This window comes from Elaeis guineensis, chromosome 2 (assembly GCF_000442705.2).
Source record: "Elaeis guineensis isolate ETL-2024a chromosome 2, EG11, whole genome shotgun sequence".
NCBI lineage: Eukaryota > Viridiplantae > Streptophyta > Magnoliopsida > Arecales > Arecaceae > Elaeis > Elaeis guineensis.
The window spans coordinates 125,546,412-125,568,933 of NC_025994.2; the positions used below are offsets into that span (position 1 = coordinate 125,546,412).

A 22,522-nucleotide genomic window follows, 5' to 3' on the forward strand; every position below is an offset into this window, starting at 1 on the left:
TTAACCTGATATCAAGCTGAAAATAAAAAAAATAATAATTTTTTAAAATAAAAAAAATTGATTTCACCTCCAATATTAAAATTATGTGTTGGATATATGATTTTAATTTTAATTTTAAATTAATTTTAAAATTTAAAATTTTTATTTATCGCGAGCAGGAATCGTATTTTCAATGTGCAGCTTCGCGACGTCCGTATTATTTCATTAAAATTATTATATTTTAAAAAATAAATTAAAAAAAATAAAATTGAGAAATAAATATTTAAAAAATAATATTTAAAAAAAAAGCCCTTTACCGCACCCAGGTACAATGGTTTAATTAGGCTTGCTCAGGGCTCTTCCACTCGTCGTTAGGAGCGATGGAAGGGCCAAAGGGGAAAGGAGGAGGCCATGTACATAGGCTCAAGTTACTGCACCTCTTCTTCTCCTCGCTCTTCCTTAACGTCCTCTTCTCCTCCTACCTCTTCCTCTCCCACCGCCCCTACCTCGACTGGTCTCGCGCCGCCGCCGCCGAAGCCGAGCTCGTCGCCGCCATCTTCTGCTCCGGCCACGGCCGCGCCTACCTCGACGGCATCCTCGTCGACGGCGTTCCCACGTGCGAGTGCAACACGTGCTATGCCGGCGCCAACTGCTCTCAGCTTTTGCCGGATTGCCCCGCCGATGCCGACAGGTGAGTGAAGGCCGGTTTTGTTCCCTGATGGAGGCTTTTTCTTCGTCTATACTTCGATTAGTCTAACGAGTTTAAATTAAGCAAAAGGGTTTTTTCTTTTTTTTTTTTGGATGGAAAGGGGAGGCAAATTTCCATCCAGTTATTATTAAGATAAACTCTTGCACAAAGAAAATTAATCGAAAAGTTAGACTGACAAGGAAGAACTCCCGTTTTGCGCACAAGGGCTATATTTTTATGAAATTCATTTTTTTTTATGAGATATATGAAACACTTGTTATCAGCTTTACCTCACTTGGATAAATTATACTATTTTGGTTGGAATACCGTACGCTTAAAAAGTTGGTATAACATAAAATATAAAATCCATTAATTGTTTTGGTGTATCAAAATCTGATGCCGTTTGCTAAGGTAAGACAAGGATCGGATGCCAACTAGGTCATGAAAAGATCCACTAGCTATCTAATTAAGCCAATTGGACGGGATCCGGTGCCAGTGTGATTCCAACACAGGGTGAATATTCTCGATGACAGGACGACAGCCGAATAGAATACTTGGATGAGATTTTACTTCCATCAAATAATATTTTAGAAGGTGTAATCAATAAATAGTTATACACGTTTACCCGAGTATCATAGCTTATCAACTATACCGATTCTTTTTATACCTTTTTTTATTTGTTTATAGATAAAAAAATCAACATTCAAAATTTATTTTGAAATTTTTTTTTAAATTTTTGAAAAAAAGGATAAAGAATTGTGTGATTTGTGGCATAATTACTTTCATAAATTTAATTTTATTATTTCTATTTTTTATTCTCGGACCAAACAGTTTGGTGGAAATTATTAGAATGACATCAGTCATACGCAATGGGCATTAATTCTAGGATCAAATAATATTTTAGAAAGGCGTTGTCAGGTTAATCACCAACTTTGTTTCGTTGTCCACCCAATCACCAACTTGAAAGACGAAATTTAGGTGGCCGTGCCTTTTCACGTTTGAAATCTTTGTATAACTTTTTACCGAATGAAGGAGAATCTTTATGTTGTTGGAAAAAGGGAAAAATTTTCTGGTATAAAGAAAAGGCAGATATTTCAAGAAAATTTTTAAGTTTCCAGCTAGGCCGGGGGGGGCGACAATTACGGTGCCTTTTTGGTAAAGAACAATTACGATGCCTTAGACATATACTATGCATGCATGTTTTGCACCGGAAAGAGCTGTATGGTAGGTGACCATGTCATCCAATCAAAGAGACAAAACGCTACTTACCCAAAAACAGCTATCGCTCCTAGATGTTTGACCGCTATCCATTAAGGCGGCTATCGAGACGTGTCCAGTTTTGTGCTGTGCTTACCGAACACATACCCAATATGCTCTGTCCTCGAAGCACGTGTAGGGTGTCAAACAGGATGAATTCTCATCCATCTTGAATACTGTTAAATATGGAGGCCTAACGTGGAATAGATATAAATAGTTAGTGATTGATGATGGATAGGATTTTTTTTTTCTTTTTTATAAAAAATATGTATTTTTTTGATAAATTAAAATTTATTAAACTAGCTTATAATAAATGCAACCGTAGAATGATATGTTCTCTTTGGAGTGGTTTGCTTTCGATACGGCTGGTCGGGGCCATACGAATCTTTATGGCAAGGACGACGTGATCTCTAGCATAATTATAAAAGCACATTATTAAAATAAAAATGCATATCTTTTACCGATTCATAAAAATAAAAAAAAAAATTATTGAAAAATTTGATGATAAAACATTCCATCATTAGTTAATAGTAAAATAAATGATTGGCTAATAGTCTATAAAAAAAAATTATTATGTGTAACAAAAGAATGGATGCACGTATCTTGTTATTATCACAAAATGGCAAACAAGACACTGTATCGATACCATCATACTATATAGCATAATTATTTGATAGTTTTTTTTTTTTTTTATAGCAGTCATGGAGAACTATACAGTATTCTACGATATGGTCTGCCCACAATAAGGGATCCATGATTGGTGTGACAAATTAGTTCAATTGAATCATGAAAATGAAACAAAAATCATATGGGATGTGTGTTGAGGATGTCTGGTCAGGACACCAACTTCACAAAATTTTTTCGATACTATGCATCACAACAGAAAAAAAGAAGAAATAAAATAGAAACAATCAAATATGTGGATCAGCCAAAAGGTTCGTCTCCACAGGCATGTAAGTTTCACTATGAAAAAAAAAATTACAAGAAGAGATCACATCCTCAATTCTCGAACATCTAATCTCTCCTTCACAAGAAACTCTTCCTCACAAAAGCTCTCTCTAAGAAAATCTTCCTAAACCTTTGAAATGATCTCTGTCCACTGCCTGACAATCTACCTAAAACACCCTGCTTCTGTTCTCTGTTTGTGCCTCTCTTCAGAAACTACTATTGCTGAACCACCTTCTGTTCTGTGCACGGGATCCTATCGATCATCTATTGCTACCATGCATCTCTTTGTTGTCGCAGGGTCTCTTTAAATACCTCAGATCGATCCAATCCCGACTCCATTGCAAATTAGGACTCCTTAGATCATCCAAACATGCTCCTTAAGCGTTGGATCTTGATCGTAAGCCCTACAGATCCTCCGATCGTGCATCGATCTATGAAAACCCATCGTGGACCGTGAGAAATCAGCTAGAAACATCCGTCGGTCCATCGTGGATTGCGTGAAATCAAGAAAAAATACCCACTCGGTCCATATAAGTCCCCATGGATCGTCGATTCATGCACAGAGCATGGATCGCATGCAAAAACCATGCGGGCCGCATTGCGCACGCCCGCCTGGGCCTGGGCCGCGCCCCGTGTGTGCCTGCAAGTTCGTATGCTGGGTCGCGCACTTGCAGTCGGGCAGCTCGCCTCCTTGCACCGTCGTAGCCTACGTCGGCCCACCACTGGCCTCTGCTGTCTCGTGGGCCGTGTTACTTTCTATTGAGCGTATCTTCTTTATCCGATCTTCATTTGGACTGATCTTCGGGTCGTTGGACTCCGTTCGTCGTTGCAGACCTCACTGTGAGCTCAGTGTAGACCGAATCTCGAGATATCAAATTCTAACAATATATACTATAAAATATCATATGGAGTGGGCTTTATAGTTTGTCATATTTTTCTTGATCTTAAAGAATAAGTATAAAAGTCAAAGATTTTTCTACTAACGAAGTTATTAGTCTCGTAATTAAGGCATTCTCTTTCTTCCTTATTTTTAGTACATATTTTTTAATGAGATATACTACATAACTTTATAATATATACTAAATTAATTAATCATCAAATAAGTCAATACACACCTACAAATAAATCGATACACAGTTTTTAGAATGTGGAGTTCACCAATATATAATATATGGCTAGATGATACATACTATAAGTTTTTTTGATATGCACCCAGCAACGATCTGATACATACCTTCAGCTAAATTGATATATAGTTTACCAAACTTAGTATTCACCAATACACAATATATGGCCAGTTGATATATACCTAACAAAATATTCATTCAGTATCTCAATACATATTTTTAGATAAAATGATACATAATTTTCAGAACATAGTACTCATCAGTAGCACATGACCAAATGATACATACTAAGTGGCTTACTAACATATATTGTAAGTTTTTTTGATACACACTACACACATACAGATAAATTGATACATAGTTTATCGAACTTAGTATTCACCAGTACATAATATATGGTCTATTAATATGCATCTAGTAAAATATTTACTCAACGTCCCAATATACACTTCTAGATAAAATAAAGTATCGTTTGTATGAATCTTAAATATAAAGATCTTAGAAAAGAAGAAAAATTTGAAAGAGAAAAAAATAATTCGAGGAAAATCTCATGAATAGGAGAGATGGCACGTGGATTTTGGAAGAGGAGAAAGAGACTTGAGAGGAAGACATTGTGGTTGAGAGAAATAGTTTGACGAGGAAAATAATGATGGAGAGGTTTGATGAGAAAAAAAGAGGATATGGAATCATGAAAAATTTTTCTTAGACATATATTTTATTATTATTTATTTTATTATTTCAGTTATAAAATTAATAGACTCTATTAATAGAAAAAATTTAATCTTCATTTAATTTTTAGATTGTCATTTTAAAATATATATAAAAAAAATATGGTGTGAAGCTAGATCCGTCCCATATAATATAATGACCTTTAGTGCCTATCCCATACGATTTTTGTTCCATGAGATGATAGATATGACGAGTTTTTTTTTTGCCCTTTTCAGCGGGGATCCATTGTTTTTGGAGCCATATTGGCAGCACCACGCAGGAAGCAGCGCAGTGGTGTTCTCGGGATGGCACCGGATGAGCTACCGCACCACGGGAGATAACTTCATCTCCCTGGAGCTCGAGAAGCATATCCGCCTCCTCCACGAGGCCGTTGGGAATGCTGTCACCGATGGTAGGTTCATCATCTTCGGATCAGGATCTACTCAGCTGCTCAATGCTCTGGTCTACGCTCTCTCACCGGAGAATGCCTCCACTCCTGCCTCCGTTGTTGCATCCGCTCCCTACTATGCGGTCAGTACCCTCCTCCCCTGCTGTTCGAAAAAAAAAAAAGCTTCAGTAGTTCATCCCTGATGGCTGTAAGCTACAAATACTCACAATTATCTGCACCGTCGGTGATTTGAAAATTTGAAGTCCTTAATTGCCAACTTTGAGCTACATATTCTAAATTCTCTCTCAGAGGATCATTAATCTTGTTTTGTTTTACATGTTCATGCACAGTTATATAAAATGCAGACCGAGGTTTTCGACGGTAGGGAGTATGAATGGAAGGGAATAACATCCAAATGGGTAAATACATCCGTATCATCCATGGAAAACTTTATCGAGTTTGTAACTTCACCAAACAACCCCGATGGGCGCCTTCGGCAATCAGTTCTTGGAGGTCCATTTATCATTTATGATCATGCTTACTATTGGCCTCATTACACTGCAATTCCAGCCCCAGCTGATGAGGATGTCATGATCTTCACCGATTCGAAGCTCTCCGGCCATGCCAGCAGTAGGTTTGGGTATGTCTACAGTTGATTATTCTGATCGAATGGTCTGCATAGATCAAACTTCTTTTTTCTTGAGTGAAAGCATCAATCGAACCCATCTGTTCAATCCAAAAGCATCATTCTGAGTTAAAACCATGGACTTTATTGTTCATTCTGCGTAGTTATTTTAAATAATATTTCCAAATTTTATAAAAATAAATAATAATTTTATCATCCAAAAGTCAAGACAAATCCGAACCTAATCTTTTTTTGAATCTCCGACCTTGCGCCGGCGGCAGGCCATGCATTTCATTCTGTACTTCGTGGGCTTCAGCCACGAAAAACAGGGAAACACATACACATATGCATGCATGCATGTAAAAATAGTTGATTGAATCATTGGCATTATAAATATTGATGTTAAAAGATGATCATTCGTAAAACTGAGTTATTTTACTCGAATGAAGGTGGGCGGTGATAAAGGATGAGAGAGTGTATCAAAAAGCCACAGAATACATGGGAGTAAATACCATGGGCGTTTCTCGTGACACTCAGCTAAGAGTGCTGAAGCTCATCAAAGTGATGTTGGCAGAGATGAGAGGAGAGGGAGGCATCTTTGAATTTGGATATGAAACAATCGCAGAAAGATGGAGCAAATTATCCAAGGCCATATCATCATCCCATCGCTTCTCCTTGCAGCAACTCTCTCCTCAATACTGCACCTACTTTAAAAAGATCAGAGATCCTTCTCCAGGTGAAGCTCATAAATGAAATGATTTCTGTCGATGCTGAAGAAAGATGTAAAGTAATTAAATTCTTCGATATCTAATGCTCTCGACCACTGAAATGGGCAGCTTATGCTTGGTTGAAGTGTGAGATGGAAGAAGATGTGGACTGCTCTGCTGTCCTCAGCGAAGCAGGCATCATTTCACGTACTGGCACGGTATTTGAAGCTGGTAGCCGGTACACACGCCTAAGCCTCATCAAGACACAGGATGATTTTGATTTGCTGCTGCAACGAATGGAGGCTTTAGTCTCCAAGGAGGATATTGCTTCTTTCTGAACTCCAAATGATAAAGGTCACTAATAATCAACTGGATGTTGAATATAAAGTGATGCTCCAACCATTATAATAATAAAAAAAAAAAAATCAACAGCATGTTGATTATAAGGCAAGATATATAATGATTTAAGAAAACCATGGAATGTAAGAATGAAGATTCAAACTCCTTGTATGGCTGTATTATTTGCTTATACAGAGAATATATATGCCTCATCTTTCACATTAGGCCCTGCTTTTTTTGGAATTCTGCAAATCATATATGGTTGTCAAGAATTTGGTCAGAGTGCTGCAGGTATCCTGTTTTGGTGTCAGTATGTTACTTGTACAATGTGGCATGACCGGTATTGATATTTAAGTTCTTCATATTGATCGTTTACATTTAACAAAAATTATAGTATATGTTTGCCAAATTTTACATTGCCTTCGTCCAATATAATATTCTTGAAATTTGAATATTGTTGCCAATTGAAAATATTTTTTTTCTTGTAACAATTACATGATTGAGTAATCACGTTAACACGTAACGGTCCTTGTTATATCCTCAAATTTGTTACTTATTTTTATTATAATGCACGATATAAACTGTTGGACGGGTGACATGCACTAATTAGGGGTTTTGATGCAAATCATACAGTCATCAAAAGTTCGGTCCATCATAGTGTTGCAAACAACCTTGATATGCTGAGCAAGCCTATGATTTGGTGTTTGATCAAGGCCCAATCTGTTGGCTTTCAGTTTGCTTTTGGTTTGAATGAAAATTTGCATCAATTTAAAACTTTTGAGCGTTTCGGATTCGATAGGAAAAGAACTAAGCGAGTCGGATCTAATCAGGAAGCAAGTACCATATTATTTTGGGTTACGAGAATCCACTTTAAGAGAGAGGTCGTTTGTGTATTCCACACGCTCTTGATGTTGATGCGCGGTACAAACACCGAGTTCAGCAGAGCATAGCTTAGAGTCACCAGCTTCGAATGAGTTTAGTCCGGTTTCTACCAAATCTGTCAAAAATAGAATTTTTACACAACGAATATGTGCTAATGATATGTTAGCCTTAATGTTTTGCACCGGCCCCATTAGAGAAAATTGACATACTAACTACTTTTACATATAAAAAGTTAGGCAGAACTTTTATTTTATTTATTGTTTTTAGTTTTTTTTTTTCTTTTCTTATAAATGAAATATGGAGGAAGTTCCTAACTTCCTCCATTCTTTCATTAGAAAATAAAGAAAGAATACAGACAAGTTACATAAGAGGTAGGAGAGTGACTAGAGATAGATTACACGCAAAGTACAAGAAAGAGAATGAGTACAAATACACTTAGGGAGGGGGGGGGGAGATTCTTTTGGAGATGTTCCTCTGACCATCCAAACCTTGGCCTACATGGCAATTTTTGTTTTCTCCTCCAAATCCCATATTGTCTCGCTGAATTATGGTCTGAGTGGATTTCGGCCTAACCAAAATAGTACAGGAACAAAGCCACTGATGCACTCTGGGCCACTGCTTGTTGGTGTCTTTGGCTCAAGAGAAACAGCAGTTTAGCTTTCAAACCTACATAGCGACTGCAGCTTATGATAGGAAATTTACCGAGCAATCAATCCATTCTTGAAACCGTGACATGTAGCAAGCGTGTGGCAGTACACACGTGGCCATTGTCATCAATGACCACCGCCCTCCTCTTCTCGCTTTCCCACCCACTCCCACCTTTTCACCGTCATTCCGCCTAACCAATCATCTTATGTACCATTTATCATTATGAATGATGCGTGACAGCTGTAAGGTCTCCCTCTCATCCTTTTCTTGAGTGTGAGAGAGAGAGAAAACAGAAGAAAGAAGAAGAAAAGTGCTGCAATATAAATTCAGCTACAGAGATCTAAACAGCTCCAAGAAATGCTTCTGATGATACGTACAACGGCAGCCATCCATCCATCCTGTTCTATCGACAGCTCCACCACGGTTCATCTGGAACGCCCAATCTTTAGCCAAGTGACTTAAGCCACTAAATTTCCCCTGCCTCTAGCTAGCGTAAGCAAGCAACAGGGGCCATCACAAGGCGTGGAATTTTATGATTTGAAAAAGTATTTTAAAAGATTTTGTGTCCTTAAATATAACAATAAAAGTATTAGCAAAATTGGCAGAATAAGATAACAATAGTTAGTGCCATACCCTGCAGCCTAATCAACCATCAAATCTGAACTGTAAGAGATGGTGATTGATGTAAATACTGCAGCCTTCCTAACCAGGAAAAAAAAATTAACAAAAAAGAAAGAAAAAAAAGAAAGAAACAAAAAAAGGAAGCTTGCAGACCTTTCTCATGTCGTTACCAGATATAACACCTTAGAAAGATACATTCAACCTGACCAACCATTTAAATGAGTATCACCGTTGTGAAAAAATGCTTTCACTGTCCCATGAAATGGTATATGCAGGTTCAGGAGCAATTCCTCCAAGCAACTAATTCAAGTCCAAGGAGGGGGGGTGGGGGTGGTTGTGGTGCGGAACTCTGGTTATGGGTACAGAGACTAAAATTGAAAATCCGCAAACACACGACAACTAGCAAAAATATATTAAAAAGCATTCCATCATTGAAGACGAATCCTTTCAGGGCATTTAGATTCCCTAACGTGCAAGACAAGAAAGCTGCCAGATATCTGCATTGATGATATAAATGGTATTTTCCAATACTCAATCATTTAAATCTATGTTCTCATAAGCTTTTGCTGGATCAACCCTCAAAAGGAGTTCATTGTTCTACAAAATGACAATAGATTGTCAAGATGTTTTTGTTCGATATTCGATAAATTTAGATTCCCCAAAAACATAAAATAATTTTGAATTGCCAATAAATTTTTCAAAAAAAAATAAAAATAAAAAAAAATACAGAAACACCTCTCAAGTTTAGTCTAATTTTATTTATATCTCATATACTTTAAAAAGTGTAAACCTGATTATTCTAATTATCGATATATTTCAATGTAGTCCAGTCATTTACTTACCAATAAATGATGTTAGCTTTTCTTTTCAATAGACAGAAATATCCCTCGCTTATGGATAGGCTTAGAGGAGAAAAAGGATGGGAAGAAAAAAATGGATGAAGAGGAGGAAAGAAGGGAGAAATAGATTGAAGAAGAAGGATAAGAAGAAGAGGAGGATGGGGAGGAAAGGAAGGGGAAAGGATGGATTGACAGTGAAAAAGGACAGAGGTTGAAAGGGCCGCTATGAAGGGGAATGGCTTATGAGCGGTTTGGAGGATGAGAATGAGGAGAAGAAGTAGATAAAAAAGGTGAAGCGGTGGAGAAATGGATGGAGATGAAGAAAACCGTCATGAAAAAAGAGAAATGAATGAGAAGAAAAAGAAAAAGGATAAATTACTAGTGAGAAGAGATGGATATAGAGAGGGCCGTTGCATAAAGCTAGAGCTCATGGATGAATTTGGAGAACGGAGAGAAGAAGTTGATGAAGAGGAAAGAGAGGAAGAGAAAGGCCACCGGTAAGAAATGGGTTGGAGGAAAAGAAAGACAAAAAAGAAAAGCGGACAGGAAAGAAGGAGAGAAAGAAAGATGGGTTGCCGGCGAAAAAAGATAGAGGTAGAGAAAACCGTCGTAGAGGGGGATGGCTTATGGAAGACATAGAGGAGAAAGATGAGGAAAAAAAATAGATAAAAAAGAGAAAAGATAGAGAGATGATGGAGATGGAGGAAGCCATCATGGAGGAAGAGAAAAGGGTGAAGAAAGAGAGAAGAAAGGAGAAAGAAAAAGGGATGTCGATGACAGAAGAGGAAATCAATCAGAGAGGAAAAAGAAGATGAAGATAAGAATATTTTCATCATTTTATAAAATAATGATATCTTATGATGGTCATGTGACATTATTCTGTTAACAAAGATAGATGGTTGAATAATATTGGAACATATCGATAATTAAAAAAATTAATTTAATATTATTTAAAACACACGGGATGTAAATGAAATTAGACTAAAGTTGATCAGATGTTTCTGTAATTTTTTCAAAAAATAAATATTAAATACCTAATACCTACAACATCCTCATTGTCATGTAGAAATCAAAATCAAACATAAACAAGCAATCTTTTTCATAAAACATCTTTTTCAAAAACCTTCTAATTTGATTTTTAAAGATCAAAACAAAGAAGCTTTAGGTTCCTCTTTTATATTATAATAACAGCAATTTTGGCTGAATGGTAACTAAAGGAAACATTGGAAACCCTCCCTTGAAATATATCAGGGAGAATACAAGACCTTTTTTTTTAAAAAAAAAAAGGTAGAAGCAAATAAATTTATTAAAAGCTACCGCACAAGGTGGTACATGGTACAAATTGTTTCACGGGGCATTATGATTTCAAGTATGCATGATACATACATCATTCTAAAACAGCAATGAAAATTCAAGAATACAACATATATCTAATGCAAGTAACCACGATGGTTGAAGTTCTTGACAGGCTATAAGGTCGCAAATGAGAAACCAAATATAACTTACCAAAAATTTGTCATAAATAACTGTATGTACTATATGGTTGTTTTGCCCTGAATCTACTTACATTAATAAGTAACATCCATATGGAGAAGGTATTTGTGAATATCAGTACCATGACAAGGTCAACCACAATATGTTAAAATAATCGCTTGCTCCATCTAATAGAAAAGTGGAGACTGAAACGTCTCTGTTTTTCATATGTCTGTGCAGATTAAATATGATGCCATAACCTATGTGCATGGTGATTGCTGATAATATTCACAACTGTGGAAAACCATGCTGTAGCAACCAAAGATCAGGTCTATTACACCAAATAAGTCTTGCATAGACACAGATAAAAGAATCAGATTCAGACAAGTCTAAGTATCTAACAGCAAGAGGGGGAAAAAAGGACATATGAGAAGAGTAATAAATTATATATTTTTACATATTGTATAAAACATTAAAATATATATTATTTGTTAAAATCTTTCATTTATGTTTTTTAAACTTTCTTATTTGCCAAGAGATACAACAAAAAGGATATTTTGCAAAGTTATTTCAATATCTATATCCTCAACCAATCTCTAATGGAAGATTGTACTCATAATTGAAAGCGTCAAATTATTCATCTAGCTGTACAAGCAAGAAAAGAAGAAGCTACGTATCCAAATATTTGATGCATAACTAATTTGGATACATAACCAAAATGTATTCTTGAAGCTGGACAAGAATGTCCATGTAACATAGCACCAAATATGACTTAGATTAACACCATTAATTCAGCAGCTTGATGTTGCCTCAACCACCAAAATTCTTAGAAACTATATATGCTCAGTTCAAATCATGAAAAGCTTGAGAGTTAACCCAATTTCATCATCCAATAAGCATAGTTATCAGTGTCCTTATAGGCACCCCCATTAACATCACTGCCCATAGTCATCATCCATCTAGCATCCACCTGTCTGTAAATCATGCATAATTATGTCCATGTAATGGCAACCATGCTACTTTCAGTGAAACAGGGTAAGAGTTTATATCATGGTACATGCAGGGGGTTACATAAGCAAATATTATATCATCATCTGAAACAGAAACTGTTTGCTTGGTTCCTCTCGTTATTAAGTTTCTTCTTGTTCCCCCAAACCCAACCACCCCACCCACACCCCCACCCCCCAAATGCATAATTATGTCCATGTAATTGCAACCATGCTACTTTCAGTGAAACAGGGTAAGAGTTTATATCATGGTACATGCAAGGGGTTAGATATGCAAATATCAGATCATCATCTGAGACACTGGGAACCATGCATTGAATAGCTTTTGATATCCATTCTTCATTTACAAACGATTAGTAATGATTCTTAAAACATGCAACAAAATCCAATATCTGATAACAAAGCCAAGTCAAACTATTAGACCATTGGAGAGAACTTCCAACATCCATGCAGGTAGCAACAGCCTCCAATTACACAAAACTATACAGCATGCCTAATTTCTCTCTGTGGAAACATGTTGCACTGCAATGAACTTAGCATATTTCCACTATCTACCAACCACCTTGCACAAACAATGGTCTAACTATGCTCCACATCACCACCAAATGAAATTTCACACCTAACCTTGCCTCAATATGCTTGTGACACATCTTATACATAACCTCACCTTAATATGCTTTAAATATCTTGGCACATTCCATGGACCACATTTTACAACAATAGTTCAAAGATATAAGTCTGAAGCGTGCCATCCAAACTAAATGGTGCCCTTTGAGACTTGCTGTTCGGTAGGTGAACAGTTGTTTCCCATGCTGTTCTCCAGCCAACATATGCCCTACAGGCAGTGCCCTAGATACAAACTGCTGTATCTCCTGACCTGCTATTGAGTTTTGGCAAGAGTTGCCAAGGAACAGGTAGGGAGCTCATTCACCCCCCACCCCCTTCTTCTCTCTTCTTCTCACAACACCCCATCTTTGCTACAATTTTGTTGTTTTTCCTACCATGGGTTCCTATTTTTCTGTTAGGTTTGCATTGTTTTATCCGGTCACCTTTTTAGCCCGTAATTTTATGGACTTCCCTGTGGGTTTTTGGTTTTCTTATTCCTATGTTCTAGCCAAATATTTTTTCCCCATAGATGTTACCTCTTCTACTAAGATCAATTATACATGGTTTTGGATTGGAAAATGCTTAATTGTAATCTACAGATTAAAAGCATGCCATAGTTTTCCCCACAACTACCGTCACACCAAACCATCAAACAAACGGTCAAGACCATAGCATAAATCATAACACCTAAACATATATATGATCGGGTTGAGTACATATATAGCTTTAAATTTTGTAACCAAGAGCTCCCAATCCAACTCCTAGATAGAACCAAACTGTACAAACCCCAGCAACAAATGCAATCAAATAGAGAGAGAGAGCGGACCTAAACACTTATTCTTCAGAGACACCACCATAAATTTTCCAGGCACATACCAGTGTTCCATGGGTCAGATCTTCTCGACCTTGTCGGGCTTCACGAGCGGGTTCGCCTTGGCAATCGCATCCTGCCCAGCTCCCTTATAATCAAAGGCGCAATTGTGCTTATCGGAGTATCGGTGAAGCGAGCAGAATACCTCCCCACAGCGGCACTTGAACCCCATCAGCCCGACCTTCTTGTTGCAGAAGCTGCACCGATTCGTGGGCTTCTTCGCCGGGGACTCCCCCGAAGGAGCCCCTTCCTCCGCAAAGCTCTCAACTTTGGCCTCCCCATCGCCTCCCGCGGCCTTCTCCTCTACCTTCTTCGCCTCCGCCGGCGGCGGCACCACCAAAGTCTCGATCGAAGCCTTGGACTTGCTCAAGAAGTAGTCTTTATAGCATTTTGAGCAGAGATTATTGGTCGCAGGGCTCCCGAAGAAGCCACAGTTGTTGGCGCAGAGAGTTGGGATGTTGGGGGTTTGGAACTCGGTCTCCTCAGCCTCCCTCTTCTGGCTCTCCTGCTCCATCTCCAGCGAAGAAACCCTGGCTCGGGGGACGGACGATCGATCGATCGATCAATCGGCGCTCTTCAATTCAATTCCTGCTAACGAATCAATCATCAGAATCAAATCCTCATCGATTCTAACCGAACAACTCGCAGCCAGAGCCGATCATCGAGCCCTCGATAGAATCGAGAATCCTCGTTCTCGGACGGATCGAAATCCACAAAGATCGATTGAAGCCCTACCCAATCAAGATCTATCGGGATCGCCCGAGCGACATCGGGAAACCTACCGTCCGGAGGATGGATGGAAAGAGAGAGAATGAGTTAGCCAACCCTTATCATGAGATTCTTTTATATACTTTTTTTTTCTTGGCATCGGGCGGTTGATGATGGATGGGGGAATGATATCGGACGGCAGAGATTGAGGAGATGGTGATGACGCTCTGGATTACGTCTTCGAGAGTAGAAGCAGCTTTGCGGTGGTTGGAGAGCAGCACACGAGGCCGCGGAAAGAAATGGAAACACTCAGTGCGCGTCACCTCACGTGACTACAAGGAACCATTCACCCGCCGCTCTTCATATTTTTTTATTCTACATTCTCTCACAGACAGCGAAACCTGTGCTTACTGTCACAACTACGATTTACAGATCTATATTTAATTAAAAAATAACAGTCCGTATAACAATCTATTTTATTACTTATATGATAAATTGTTTTTTTATTCTAATAGTAATTTCTTATAATCCATATGTGATATATACTAATATTTTACAGGACATATGTTACTTTTACATGCCATTGTATTCCCAATTTCACTTTATCCTTAAATACACTTCGGTTGGTTAAAACTTCAAACATAAGCTAGCCTACAAAATCATCACCATACCCCCTCTTTAACCAAAGCAGGTACCTGTGTGATTTACAAGAGCTTTTATGTGGATGTATACTTAGTCGCATGAAAAGTCACTTGCTAATACTTATAAAAATATGAGATCAACAAAAGGCATGACTGCAGAAAAATATAATTTACAAAGATAGGCATGCAAACTATAAGTTTACAAAAACTATAGGCATAAAAAGGCCCTTTCTAGAAGCGTATACGCAAAAGATTCTTTCTCTCAACCCTTGAATCGGAAGCAAGCATGTTCATGTCCTTCAACTTCCATTGTTCTTTTCTTTTTCCTCCTCTCTTTATCCATCTGTGCGTGCTACCAGAGAACTATAGATTATTGAGTACATGATGGACACGAAGCAATGCTATGGTTCCTTGCAAAATCAGGATTCACTTCAAGGTAAAGTAACACTAAATATCGATGAGATTCTACGTTTGCACAACCCAGCTGCTTCCAGGTTCCTTCCTCAATTCCTTCTTCCTTATCAAATCTAATAGCCTTCTAGATTCCTCTATCTTATCCGTTCTACCATAAATATTTGCCAATCCTAAATAGCTCCTGGCATTGCAAGGCTCCAATATCTGTAGCTCTTTTGCCGCAATTCTTCCCATATCTGTGTCACCATGGATCATACATGCATTGAGAAGAGCATACCATGCAACTGAATTAGCAGCAAAGGGCATGCTGCCGAGCAGACTATGAGCTTCTTTTAGCCTGCCAGCTCTTCCAAGCATATCAACAACACAAATGTAATGACCTAAGCTAGGGTCAATGCCATACTTCTTTCTCATGGAGTGGAAATAATCCAAGCCTTCGTTAACCAGACCACTGTGGCTGCAACTGGTCAATATAGCAACAAAAGTATTGTGATTGAAATTCTTTGAATCTAATGCTTTCTCTGCCATCTCCAAAGCTTTTTTACTATATCCATTTTGCCCCAGACCTTGTATCACCGAATTCCATGAGACCACATCTTTCTTTGGCATCTCATCGAACACCCGCTCCAATTCCTCGCTCGATCCACAACTCGCATACATAGTAATCAATGAGTTGCAAACAAAGATGTTAGACGAATAAAGACCAATCTTTACTGTGATTGTATGTATTTGCCTTCCAAATTTGAGCATTGTTAAAGTGGCACAAGCACTTAAGATGATCGAGTACGTAGACGAGTTAGGCTCCGTGCTTCTTCTCGATCTTAACAAGAGAAAGAGCCTTAGAGCTTCTTCTCCTCGACGGCTTTCCAGTAAGCCCGACATTGCTATGTTCCATGAAAGCGTGTCCTTTTCTTCCATAGAGTAAAACATCTCAAGAGCTTTGTCCATCAACAAGTGATGGGTATATGCATTCATCATAGCATTCCATGATCCCAAATCCTTCCACCTCATTCTATTAAAAATCTCCCCTGCATCGACCAGGTTGCCCAATTTGGCATTCACATCAATCAAACAGTTGTGAACAAAGATAGAACCCTCCCCTTCTCCGTCCAGAAGCTTTACCATCAAAGATTGTATTTGCCTTACCGCAGCAAGTGATCGGATGCAACCGCAGCACTTAAGCAGCGAACTGAAAGTATGTGAATTGGGTAATATTTTTAGCTCAAAGAGAGCGCCATAAAGGTCCGAGAAAAGCTTCAGAGCCTCGAGCGGTTCGTTGTTACGCGCGTAACAGGATATCATCGCCGTCCACGAGAACACATTCTGGTCCTGAGATGGAATTGAATCGAAGAGCTGGCGTGCTTTCAAGGCCGAACCGCATCTCGAGAGGCAAGCAATCATCGATGTGTAAGATGTTGTGTTCCTTTGGGGCATTTCATCGAACAACTGGAGGGCGGAGTCCACGTGGCCGGAGTCCACGAGCACGGACAGCATCGCGTTCCAAGAAATTTGGTTCCTTTTGGGCATTTGCTCGAATACGTGGATGGCCTTGCCCACCTCTCCCCTCATCCCGTACTCCGTGATCATCTTCGTCTGCAATACTGTGAGCTTCGGCGTCGCGTTTGGTTTGGAGACAAAGGTGACAAGGTTTGCGAACTTCCAGGCGCCGAGCGAGCGCGAGGCCATCCGGCCTTCGGATAGCTGCGGACTTTAGGCTTATTAGAGATCCCAATTCTATTTGCGGACTCCGCATGGACGGCCCAGATAAAAATGGGCTTGGACTAAGATAAGGAAGCCTGGATCAGTTGGTTGGGAAACGAAGGTGAAAAGGTGCGCGAGCTTGTGGCCCTGAGCAAGCGCGAGATCGTGCGCATTTCTGAGGGGCATGGACTTGCACTTGTCAGAGATCCTAATTCTGTTTACAGACTCAGTTTGCCCGGCCCAGATAAAAATGGGCTTGGGCTAAAATAAGGAAGTCCGGATGATAGGTTGTGGTCCTGGTTTTTCAAATTGGGCTGGGATTGACCTAGGCACTAGCTGGACCCAGCACAGCCCGATGAATTCTGGGCTGGAGATGTAGTTAGGTACGAGGTTCCCACTTCCCACCACGAAAATGCCGCAATATCAATTTTCTATTATTGCGCTTGAGTAGGGAAATTTGATGTATTAGTTCTCCATGGCAAATGTTTAACCTATTTAACATGATTCAACCTATTGTATGCCGGATTAAATTACCTATTGAATATAATTATCAAATTGATCAGTCTAATAAATAGGTTTGAGTCAGATTGATAAATTTTTAATCTAATCCTCGAATAGATCAACCCATGTCTGATTCATCCCAACTTGATTGCCACCTGTATCCTTATGTAAATCTTGATGAGGCAATGATCTATATTAGAGTTCACATCCTTCTTCTAATACTGCTCTGCAAGAAAGATGAATCATTGTTTATTTTATAAATTCTTCCAAGTTGATCGTAACCAAGCAAGCAGTTTAACATGCATTTTATAAGCAAATGCTGCTGCCGTTGCGTAAAAATAGAGTTAATGTTGCCAGCCCAAAATGTTGCAACAGAATGTCCTTTTGTGCTCAAAACACCAGCAGATCATTATCAAATGTGATATGCTATCCCTTTTGAATTAGGAGGATTGGCTAGGCTCTGAAATGGACAAGATATAAAAGCGCTACGTACGTATCTAAGATTTTTTTAAAATTTTATTGTGAATCCATCAGTCTCTGTGCGGCACCTCATCATTATTTTATTTTTGCTGATAGGCCGCAGCTACGAGAGCTCGTATCCATATAGACTGGACAGAATTCTGCAGTTGAAGTAACATATGTGTTCGTCCGTGCTGAGATGAGTGATGCCATGCATTCGCAAGAGTGGCACGATAAAGATGCTGTGTATGCTGCATGACACCATCCTAAGGCATCAGTCATGTACATCAAGAAATTTTATAATGACTGTAATGCCATCATTTCATAGAGCAAAAAAAAAAAATTTATTTAATGATATTTAAAAATAAAAATTGTTGGTATTAATTAGTAGATCATATTTATCATCAAATATAATAATTTTTAAAAAAAATTAAAAATAATATGTTGCCTCGTATTATAAATTATCGATATTAGTTTGTAGCTCATCTTTAGAATCCACAACATTATTTTAGTGATATCTTTTAAATTTTATCGAAACATAATTTTGATTTATATTTATGATAAATTATTGAGTATTAGTTTGCAACTCACCTTATTTATCCTATCGATGAGTCTCAAATACTCTTTTAAAATATTATTAGATAGCACAAAATAAAATATTGATTAAGAGTATAATTTAGTGTTAAGTTCAATAGTATCCTAAATAAAGATAAGCAAGATTGACGAGGCCAAGATAATCAATCACAAATGCAACTAAATTTTATATTTTAAATATATTAAAATTTTAAATTAATCAAGTAAAAATATGTAATATAAATTATTAAATACTATATATTCAATAACTTTATTACTCTTGAATTACAGCAAAAATAAAATTATCTCTATTTTAAAGAACCCAAAAGGAAAAATCATATATACATAGAGAAATATGATGAAGCTATTAATACCTTGAAATATAATAAAGCATAAAATGAACTTATTCATTTTTTTATTTTTATCATAGGATAAAGGATTGGATTTTTCATAAACAAAAAAAAAATATTTAATATAACATACCACAACATGTTTTGAATAAGTATATTTTATAATATAATAAGCTTTAATAAAAATTTTTAAAAATATTAGCTTTAACAAAATAGATTATTGCCATGGTCGCTGAATGGGTTTTAGCCACTTAAGCCCCCATTGGTGATATATGAAATGATAGAATATATGTTAATTTTTAATTTTTTTATTATTTAGCCTACACTAAATCCTCATAGTTTGTAAATATTAAAAAATCACTGGATCTTAGCTTTCCATAAATACGAAGATATAATTCATAGAGATGGCGATGGATCATATATGAGTCAAATCTGTCAATATCTATATCTATCTTATAATTAAAAATTTTATATCCATATCTATCTCGCATCCGTCTTGAGCTGGGCCGAGTCAGGTTAGGTGAAATAAAGATATAAATCAAATCGAATCAGGTAGATAGAGGTGTTGGCTCGAATCGGATCGGATATATCTAAATATTATAAAATAATTATAATTTTGAAAAGAAGATATAAATTAAAATTATATCAGGTTGGATTTGAGATGGGACATACTATTATTCTTCGAAGCTGCTTCAAATATTTTTTTCTAAAATTCATATCTGTCTCAAATTCTAATCGAATCAAACAAAATCTGCTCCATTCGAATCGGATCGGATCGGCTAAAATTATTATCCCTAATAATTTCTAACACTGCATTAGCTGATACTCATTCATTATTTTGAAAAAAAGAGGGGTATATCATGGGCAGCATATAGTTAATTTTTTCCAACATTTCTTGACCGTTGGTAAGATGGGATTCCATGCAGCGGTTGTTTTGACGTTCCAGTCACGGTGGAAAGGCAAGTTCTGAAAGCAAAAATCAGTTGCCTGTATGCATGAACAAAGGACCAGCTAGAGTTTTGTATTCTCTTGGTTTTGGGGGCCGGGACAGACCTTTCTGTTCCTGCATGGAATTAAATGACAAAGGGACGTTAAGATTGGTCCCTTATTTTCCCTTCCTCTTTTCGTTTTCATATCAATCATTATTGTATATTGCAGCGAGTGATACATTAAGCGGGGGAGAAAAGTGATGCAATAAATGGCTTCATCATTGGATTTGTTTCGAGGAAAAACAAGCGTGATACCATAAGCAAGTATTCGCCTAGAAAACCAGCTATGACCTCAATAATCTCTTTCTCCGAGAAAAGGAGGAGCATAGTCTCCAGCTAACTTCATTTAGAAGAAGAAGTTACAAAACAAAATAGATTAGTACTGTCACAAAAAGAGAAGGGCAGCAGATTGGCAATTAGGATACTGAAGGGGTTTATAAAGAAAAGTGAGGAAGCATCATACAGCAATTTGAAGGAGTTAAGCTGCCAATCAGGGATCGATCAAGTCAGATTTTTGCGTCCTTCTGAGGAGTCTCCAACATTTCTTACGTCAAAACTAGTAGAAACAGTACTATGGGACAGTTAATCAGTCGACGACAGAATTAAAATTGCCAATGCCACTGACGCTAACAATCTGTAGACAGAAGTGATTAACTTGGCTGGCAAAGTACTGGGACAAGACCATGGTGGCCACCTATTCATCCCTTTCTAAGCCGCTCCCAATTGTTTAATATATCATTCTCATTCGTTCTCTGAGCCAAGTCACCAGCTTATATGAGAACATAAAACCCAAAATAGAATTCAAAGATCAACTTACGCTCACAAGATTTCATTTGGTTAGATGTTTGGCACTCTTTTTCTCAATCCATGCCCTCAGAATAATAGAGTTCAAAATGAAATAGTGTAATTGCTGCCACATTTGAAAAATAAATAAATAAATAAATCTGTCTCATTAATGGAGTCAATGCATGATAAGTATCCATCATGTTGTGGTAATTGTTCCCATTAGTTATGAAGATGTGATGGTTCATGTCATATATTCATGGTGTTGATGCCCCTCTCGGCAATCCCAAACTCCAGTGCACTTGGTGGTGGTTCCCGTGTCCTAGAGGGAAGTGCCTCTAGAAATTAAGGGACGTTTAGATGTACGTTGTTTTTTGGACGGATGGCCAAAGATTTTATTTTAATGATGAGAGCATGGAGATAATCTTGCAATGTTGCAAGGTCATGGGCATTGTCCTGTTCAAACTTCGAAGTCCGTTGCCACTGACCGTTACGTTGGAAGGAGTGCATCAACTCATGCACGCGTGCCGTGGCCCGTGAGTATTCACACGTGTGCATGGGGATGCTGGGGGGTATGGTATGGTGTTGGCTGGGTGAGCGGTGGGGGAGGGTTTGGTGAAATTTTTGGAGAGAGGGAGTTCCGACGGAAAGTAAAAGGGCTTTTTGGCGCTTTTGATGCGGGGGAGTCAACACGCACTCGGTCACAATGATATCTTTCACCGCCGACCGTGATGGGGAGTAAGATTTGCAACCAAGATACTCTCCATCATTGCTTGGTATGTAGGCTGCTCAAAAGGCAGCCCTAGCACAGGAAAATATGTAGGTACACTCTCTTTTTCATATCATGTACTGCACTCTCCTGAAATTTTTTAAATTATTACAGATCAATCATAATATTTGATGACAAAACCATATCTGTTGTGCAATAAAAAATAATATTATAATTATACAAAAAAATGATCAACACATGTGTTCACAGTTTATATTGATATTATACACCTGGCTATGCAATGTATATAAATCTCAGTTTTTGATATCTCCATAAAAATTTTATGTTTTGAGTTACGTTAATTGGAGTTTTGATTAATTAAAAAAGAGATGCATTCCAATTGAACATTTATCAGATTACATACAATCCAATATTCCAATTCTTGTATGTTTGTAATTACACACAATAACACACACACACATTCTTGAAAATATAGTTCCCTGCATATTTATCCCTCAAAAATCATTATATACATCTATATTTATATATGCACACCCTCTTTTTTCTTTTTTTTTTTTTTTGCAAAATGCCCCTTCTACTAGTTTTTTGCTAATAGTATTAATACATAACTTTTTTTAAGTATAAAATAAATTTATTATCCTTTTGTATTAATATTCTTGGAAAAATTGCATAAAAATATAGCTCTTTTCAATAAAAACCAAATATTAAATTTTTTAAAAGCAACAACATCAAAAGATATATATATATATATATATATATATATATATATATATATATATATATATATATATATATATATATATATATATATATAGTAAAAATAATTAGTATGAGCAAGAAGAAGTTAGAAAATATTATCTAGAGACTCCCTTTAGAGTATATTTCACATTGCCGTGGTGTAAATAATTTTATGATGGTCTAATTGTGAGATACATTAAACAATAACTTTATATCTCAAAG

General features: G+C 37.4%; 3 protein-coding genes across 3 annotated transcripts; 1 reads left to right on the plus strand and 2 right to left on the minus strand.

The window, feature by feature from the left end:
- Window positions 1-325: 325 nt before the first annotated feature.
- LOC105050098 (alliin lyase) lies at window positions 326-6,990 on the plus strand. Its single transcript, XM_010930007.2, has 5 exons — window positions 326-670; window positions 4,944-5,238; window positions 5,446-5,735; window positions 6,170-6,456; window positions 6,557-6,990. Exons 1-5 carry the CDS (start codon window positions 360-362, stop codon window positions 6,763-6,765), a joined length of 1,392 nt encoding a protein of 463 aa, XP_010928309.1. The 5' UTR covers window positions 326-359; the 3' UTR covers window positions 6,766-6,990.
- Window positions 6,991-13,490: 6,500 nt separating this feature from the next.
- Window positions 13,491-14,579, minus strand: LOC105050018 (zinc finger A20 and AN1 domain-containing stress-associated protein 6). The gene is made up of 2 exons (XM_010929900.4): window positions 14,449-14,579; window positions 13,491-14,301 (listed from the first exon to the last, which is right to left on the minus strand). Exon 2 carries the CDS (start codon window positions 14,225-14,227, stop codon window positions 13,733-13,735), a length of 495 nt encoding a protein of 164 aa, XP_010928202.1. The 5' UTR covers window positions 14,228-14,301; window positions 14,449-14,579; the 3' UTR covers window positions 13,491-13,732.
- A 948-nt stretch (window positions 14,580-15,527) lies between these two features.
- LOC105049943 (pentatricopeptide repeat-containing protein At2g13600-like) lies at window positions 15,528-17,162 on the minus strand. Its single transcript, XM_010929791.3, has one exon. The coding sequence runs from the start codon at window positions 17,160-17,162 to the stop codon at window positions 15,528-15,530; it is 1,635 nt and encodes a 544-aa protein (XP_010928093.2).
- Between the last annotated feature and the right edge of the window lie 5,360 nt (window positions 17,163-22,522).

Coding starts and splice junctions, on each gene's coding strand:
- LOC105050098 (XM_010930007.2), top strand. CDS start 360: ATGGAAGGGCCAAAGGGGAAAGGAGGAGGCCATGTACATAGGCTCAAG. Junction 671..4,943: donor TGCCCCGCCGATGCCGACAG/GTGAGTGAAGGC, acceptor TGCCCTTTTCAG/CGGGGATCCATTGTTTTTGG. Junction 5,736..6,169: donor CATGCCAGCAGTAGGTTTGG/GTATGTCTACAG, acceptor ACTCGAATGAAG/GTGGGCGGTGATAAAGGATG.
- LOC105050018 (XM_010929900.4), bottom strand. CDS start 14,227: ATGGAGCAGGAGAGCCAGAAGAGGGAGGCTGAGGAGACCGAGTTCCAA.
- LOC105049943 (XM_010929791.3), bottom strand. CDS start 17,162: ATGGCCTCGCGCTCGCTCGGCGCCTGGAAGTTCGCAAACCTTGTCACC.